The sequence below is a fragment of the Serinus canaria genome, chromosome 3 (assembly GCF_022539315.1).
Source record: "Serinus canaria isolate serCan28SL12 chromosome 3, serCan2020, whole genome shotgun sequence".
Lineage (NCBI taxonomy): Eukaryota > Metazoa > Chordata > Aves > Passeriformes > Fringillidae > Serinus > Serinus canaria.
In genome coordinates this window covers 93,803,451-93,810,448 of record NC_066316.1, presented here as the reverse complement: position 1 = coordinate 93,810,448, position 6,998 = coordinate 93,803,451, and the positions used below count along the sequence as shown (strand labels likewise).

At 43.3% G+C, this 6,998-nt stretch overlaps 1 protein-coding gene across 1 annotated transcript; it reads left to right on the top strand.

The window, feature by feature from the left end:
• The first annotated feature begins 703 nt into the window (after positions 1–703).
• TMEM18 (transmembrane protein 18) lies at positions 704–5,073 on the top strand. The gene is given in 7 exon segments (XM_030236520.2): positions 704–724; positions 1,918–2,236; positions 2,239–2,348; positions 2,544–2,664; positions 3,295–3,349; positions 4,275–4,368; positions 4,461–5,073. Coding segments are annotated over 7 exon segments (810 nt in total). The 3' UTR covers positions 4,551–5,073.
• Positions 5,074–6,998: the final 1,925 nt, after the last annotated feature.

Below are 6,998 nucleotides of genomic sequence, written 5' to 3'. Positions count from 1 at the left end.
TACTGACAGACATTGATGAGGTCCCCTCTCAGTCATCTCTTTTGGAGGCTGAACAGGCCCAGCTCCCTCAGCCTTTCCTCATAAAACAGATGTTCCAGTCCCTAAATCATCTTTGTAGCCCTTCATTGGACCCACTCTAGGTGCTCCACGTCTCTCTTGTACCGAGGAGCCCAGAACTGGACACAGCACTCCAGATGTGCCTCACCAGGGCTGAGTAGAAGGACAGGATCACCTCCTGTGACCTGCTGGCAATGCTCTTCCCAATGCACCCCATGATACGTTTGGCTTTCTTGGCCGCAAGGACACACTGCTGGTTCATGAGCAGCTTGTTGGCCACCAGGAACCCCAGGTCCTTCTCCACAGAGCTGCTTCCCAGCAGATCAGACCCCAGCTGAAGCAGCAAGAAGTCCCTGGGGAAGGCTCGTACCTTCCCGTCACCCGGCAAGCCTTCCGCACTGCTTGTGGCTAAGGGGCACTCTCCTGGGCCTGGTTACCCTGGAGCGCGCCTAGGGAGAACTGCTCCAAGTTATAGTGGGCACAGCTCCCTGTCACGGACGGGGCTCGTGGCAGCAATCCAGCAGAATAAAAGAGGGACTCCAGCTGAGGGTTGTAGTAGCTTTTAATGCTGGGGAAAAAGAGCTGCAGCCAAGGCACCAGGCTATAAAGGACGCTGAGAACAGGGGTGGAGACAACGCTAGGACCAATGGGGAGAAAGAGGGGAGCGGTATTCAAGGGAGTGACATAGGGGAAAAAAACAATAGGAATACATAAGGGGCAGAGCCCTGGTTCCAGAGCCAATTACTCGACGTTCCAGGTAGTACTTTCTAGAGGGAAAGGAGGGAGCACCGAGTGACAGGCAGGGCACCACAGAGGAGTTTGGGGAAGGATACATTGAGATTTGGGAGGAGCAGGGGTGACAGGCAGGGAGGAGGAGGGCGGAGTGAGTCAAGCCTGAACCATATAAACTAAAGGGGGGAAACAGAACCATCCATATACAACTGAGGGGGAAACAGAACAACTTAATACAACACAACACCCAGCCCATGCAGGTCCACGTTATTCCAGTCTTGTTTTCCAATCTACAGTGTGGGATAAAAGTATTTTTTTTCCCCTAGTCTTGATTTTAAGACCATAATGGTAGTAGTAATTACCACCTTTCTATCACCTTACTTAATTTTATAACACTTCAAGTGAAAGCCTTGATTAGCCTCCAGATACTATTTTTGTTGAGAAAAAGACTAACAAAAACCTAAAGCAAAAAAACTAAAAATTAAAAAAAAAAAGTCCTGTTTCAGGTATCTCATCTTAAATAGCACATTGAAGAGAGACCAGGTCATACTGATGACTCATATCTGGCTATATGGTAAACTAAATTAAAAGAGTATCTGAAATACTTATACATGCATTTCAAAATATTTGGGGGGAGAAAAAAAAGCCAAAGCTTCACATCTGATAAGCTAAAATGTCAGGAAAAAATCAGTGAAAGCAGAATGTGGAGATATATACTAAAACAGTGTTTGTTCAATAGATCCAATTCTTTAGATTTGGCTTTGTTAGGAATCTAAGTTTGAAATGCTCTTTAAGTCGTTAAGTCTTAAGAAGTTGGTTCTTACAAACCTAGATGCATTTAGCAAATCCAGTTATAAATTAGAGGTTTAACCTGTCTCTTGTTTCCTTTCCATTAGAATATTTTAATTTTTTTTTCAACTTCCAAAGTTAAGAAATGTGTCCTTCAGCTCTGCTGTAGTGGCGATAACAGGAGGGGGCCCCGCTGCGCATCGAGGTGGGCTCCGGGGTCACCGTGGGCTTGGCTTGGAGAGAAGTGTTTTTCATTTGACTTAAGTTCCTGCCTAGAGAGCTCAAAGAACTCCCAGCCGGGCTTAAAGCTCTTTTTTTCTGGCACTTCCATCGCTAAAGGCAATCCTGGGTGCTGCTGACAGGAGACCAAAAGCTAACAGCGACCAGTGCTGGGCCACCATCCCACAGCGCGGTGCCCAGCGGGACCCCACAGAGCGGACGGGGACATTGGCGGCCTCCCGACGTCAAAGGCTCAACACGCGACCAGAGCTCCTTCCCCGCTCCGGAGAGCCAGGGCTGCGCCTGTCGGCCACCCTCAGAAGGACCCACCGAGGAATGCGGAGCCACCTCAGCCCGTGCACCGGTCTGCGGGACTATGGGCGGTCCCCTCGCCTCGGGGAAGGAGGAGCCGCCCCGGACCCAGCCGCCCCCTTCCCGCCATCTCCTGCAGGGGGAGTGGCGGCCGCCCGAGTCTCGCGAGAGCCGGCGCTGCCGCCGCCGCCATGGAGCCGCCGGTGCGCGGCCCGCCCGGGCTGTCGGCCGTGCTGGCGGTGAGGCGGAGCGGGGCCGCCCGGGGCAGCGGGGCTGTCCGGCGGGGAGGGGGGAGGCCTTTTCTGGGGGCGTGCTCCTTGCCGAGCCCGGTACGGGAGGCTGTGGGGCGCGGTCCCTGACCGACACCGGCCGTGTTCGGTCTCTGTGGCCGCCCTCTCCCGCCGCTGCCTGACCCGCTTTCCCTCTGCCCGCAGAGCACGGACTGGTCCGAGCCCTGGCTGCTGGGGCTGGCGGCCTTCCACCTGCTCTGCTTCCTCCTGACGTGCGTGTCCCTGCAGCACCGCCGGGTGCAGGTCGGGCACTTCCTCTGCATGGGTGAGTGCTCGGGCACACCGTGCGCTGCCGGGCTCCAGAGCAATGCCTGCAAGCTCGTATTTCTCCGCTAGCAGTGCATGTGTCTGTCGATGATAATCTGCTATAGAACCTGCTATGACTTAAAAATATGTATTTCTTTTATTTCCAAGAAAATGTATGAAGTAGTGACTTAAAGCTCTGCCCTTGGTGAGGAAGTGGGATGAGTAAGGTTAGTGCATGGTCATTGCCGTGTGTACCGCAGCTTCCCAATGAGGTGTTCTGTGCTGGAGAAGCAGAAAAGAAATCGACTGAAAGCCAGCAGTTGCTTTGTACTCTGCCTTGTTCTAATGGTGCAGTTCGGTGAATACGGTCATCCCTAATTTCTGAAGCAAGTTCACTGTATGCCCTGCTGGCAGCGGTGATAATGGCATGAGGAAGAGCAAGACTGGCTTGCAGACTGCAGTAACAACTTGTGTTATCCCAGGGTTTAGCAGCCTGAGAGTCCACGGTGCCCTTGCCAAGCAGTCATGGCTGACTGGCAGAACACATCCTAGCTTTGGTTTAAGACTGCATGGATTTGGATTAGATGATGCATTATGGGCAGTTTATTTTTAAAGAAATATCAAGTCTAATTTTTTTTTTTATTTATAGTGGTCTTAGTGTACTGTGCTGAATATATCAATGAATTAGCAGCTATGAATTGGAGGTAAATGTTTTCTCTTTCATTTTTTTAATAAAACTATACCATACAACGTAGTTATCACATACTTATAAGAAATAATAATGATAGCATGCATTTATTGTACTGCTTAAAATCTGTTTATGTGAGTGCTTGTAAACCAGCTAGTCAAAGAACTGAGAAAAGCAGAGTGCCATGGTTAAGAGGAAAAGAATGTAAAGTGGTGGGGGGTTTTTTTGTTGGTTTTTTTTGTTTTTTTGTGGGTTTTGTTTGTTTGTTTGTGGATTTTTGGGTCTTTTGGGTTTGTTGGTTTTTTGTTGTATTTATGTTTAGTAGCTGAAGTTAAGGACCACTTGTCAAAAATACCACTGCTGTTTTATATACTTACTTTTATGTATAACAAGCATTAACATTTGCCTGTTTTGCTTAATGTGTATACCAGAATTAAACCAATGGTTTATTTTGATATTTTGAGCATTGATTTAATCTTTCCTTTATACCACTGAAAGTTGTGTGTTTGACACCACTTTATGCTGGCATCTAATTTTAGTTGTTATGCTTAACTTCAGGCATACATGACCTAATTACATCTTTGCTACATTTATTATTTTTGTTTCATTTTCTAATATGAGTAAGCAAAATACCTAAAAGCATTTCAGGTGCTTCAGAATAAGCATGATTTGTGATGCAGTCTTGTAGTCAGTCATGTTAGTTAGCTTTTACGCAGTAATACTGTAAAGAAAAGAAAGACTGATATTAATATTCATAAATGAAGAAGTATCAACTGCCTCTTTTTTTCTGACTTAATACTGTAGAATGCTGGCCTATGCTTGGTGATCTCAAGATGGGATGATGTGTACAAGTGTCCATGTAGAATAGTTGCTGGGAAAGTTGAATCTGTGAAGTGCACTAAATAAAGCTTTGTCTTTCATTTTCTTTTTCTTTCTTCCAGACTCTTTTCTAAATACCAATACTTTGATTCCAGAGGAATGTTTATTTCACTTGTATTTTCAGCGCCACTGCTGGTGAATACTATTATAATTGTGGTATGTATGTGTTCATTCATATAGGTGCTTTCATTAAATGAGTAAGTAAAGTATATGGATTAGTTGAATTTAATAATTTACTTTCTTTTCAGGTTACCTGGGTTTACAGAACTTTGAATGTAATGACTGAACTAAAGATGCTACAGCAGAGAAGGAAAGTAGAGAAAGAGAAAAAGAAATGAAAGTGCCAAACTTTTTCTTTCTTCAGTTGTAATAAAGCCTGTCTGGGTAATCAGTCCTTCTGTATGGGTATGCAGGAACAGAAGTATTTTTGTGTCTGGTGTCAACAGGACTTTGTAATTGTGGCTGTGGGCATTGAGGTGAAAGCGGGTATCTACAGTACATTTGAATTGGCTGTGAAATTATGAAACCAGTCTTAACAAGTCTTTGTGCCCTTCAGTGTATGATTGTTTTCCTCCATGACCAAGGCTGGTAGTATTGATGAGACACAATCTTCCAGTTTCCATTTGTCTTTGTATTTTTTTACTATGTCTTTATTCTGTGCTTATCAAGTATCAGTTTTTCTGCTGCTTAAGCCAGTTGGGTCTGTGTTGCGAATTACAGCAAATGAGAGATTTTATTCAGAATAACTCAGGAATCCATGCTTCTGTGAAGCACTTCACTTCTTTGTAAATCAAGTTTCATACTTCCTATGTATACTATGTGCCAGTGGCATTTTATAAATAAAACTATCCACTCACTGTATCTTAAATTGAGTTAATTTGCATTCATTTTTAATCAGACTTTTCCCCTCATTTTTCATGTTAAAATTCCCAGTTTGGCAAATTCCCCAGTTTAATTTGTTTAAAGAATTAAAAATTGTCTCTGCATTTCTTTCAATTTATACTTCATGTTTTTAAGGCTTCTAGATAAATACGTTTTTTAAAAGTGGGTGAAAAGTTGATCATTCTATGCTTTGTAGAACAGAAAGGAAGAGAAGAAACAGTAATGTTATGTGCAATTTTGTTCCCTTTTTACTGCTCTTTTAAAATAAATAACTGAAAATTAAAAATAGTTAAAAACTAAGAAGGCTTTAGTTTTGCTTCAAGTAGCCTGTTTTTATTGAATTAAGATAATTTGAGAAGGGGTGTGGACACAGTGGAGACCATCCATATTTAGTAAAAGTTGGATCTTGGGAGATGCACAGTTCTGTCTAAAATAGCTGTCATTTAAGATAGGGAAGGTGATCTACAAAACTGATCTTACACTAATGTGAAAAGCATTTGGGTACAGAATTGCAGAACACTAGTAAGTTTATAAGTTCAGGAAGTGTTTGTGAAACTAATTTTAATTACTTGAATTAAAGTAATTCACAAGAGCGGAGATACGGACTTGAGGAAGAGAGCAGATGCCTGCTCTTTCCAAACATACATACAGACATTTTGCCAGTCTCCTAAACAGGGACAAAGTGAAAGTACTGAAAGGGCAGGGAAGTGTTAGTGTTGGATCCATTTCTTTATGTTCCCACACCTCTTTACCATTCCTTTATCCACTCATTGCTCTATCCACAGCTGCTGGCAGCTGGGCTATTTTATGTTAGCAAACTTAATAGATGCAAGTTTGTTTGTTGTCCCATTCTGACAGTTCTCCTGTGACTCTTGGTGCGGTGTTGGGTGGTGTCAACTGGATGGAAAAATCTCAAGTGGTCTGGTAGAAATTGTGTGCTTTTTGGGAAGGAGTGAAAGGAGTCTGTCCAAATGCCTGCTAGGTGGGCTATGGCAGCTGTCACCAGGACCAAAGAACAGACCTTTTTGATTTCATATGCACAGGATGTCCTCCCAGGCTGGTTTATAAAAGTTCAGCCTTGCTCCTACAATTTGATGAGGAGAGTTGAAATTTTCACATATGGCCCTAAGCATGACCTCTCAAATGTTGTGCTCCTGACTTTTCTGTTCTGACTCAAATCAGCACACAATTGTTTTAGTGTCACACTAAATTGAAGCTGTAATACTTCATATGGAGATACTACCTGTGACCAAGTAACCTTTTTTTCACAGTGTGAAGTATATGAATTTAATTCACAGTAAGTGAGGAGGTTCAGAGCAGCTGAGCAACAAGTCTTGCAGTGGAAAACAGTGTTCCTTATTTGGTGCATCCAAGGCAAATTTTCTCCAAATAGTTTGCTATTTTGCCTATCTTTTGTGATAGGCAAAATAGCAAACTGTGTGATGTTGGTAAAAAGATGGATAATACTTGGTTTCAAAAGCATGAAGGCTTTTTTTTTTTTTGTGTTCTAGAAGTATTGCTTTATGAAAGCATAAACAGCTCCAAATTCAAAAATTGTATCAGTATTTTTTTGAAGGGTGGGTGTCTCAAAATTGTGAGTTTAAAACCTTCCCTGACTCCTGGAACTACAATAAAGTAAATCTAACAGGTGAGATAAATTTTCACAAACACAAAAATGTATTTTCCATATATCACAAAAACACATGGGTTGAAGCGGACCTTGAAGATCATCTAGTTCTGACCCACCGCCCATGGTCAGGGATTCCATCCACGAGACTGGATGGCCAAATATCCAATCTTACATGGCCTTGAACACTACCAAGGTGTGGCATCCACAGCTTCTCTGAGCAACCAGGGCCTCACCATTTTGTGAGGAAGACTTTCTTCCTAACAACTAATCTAAA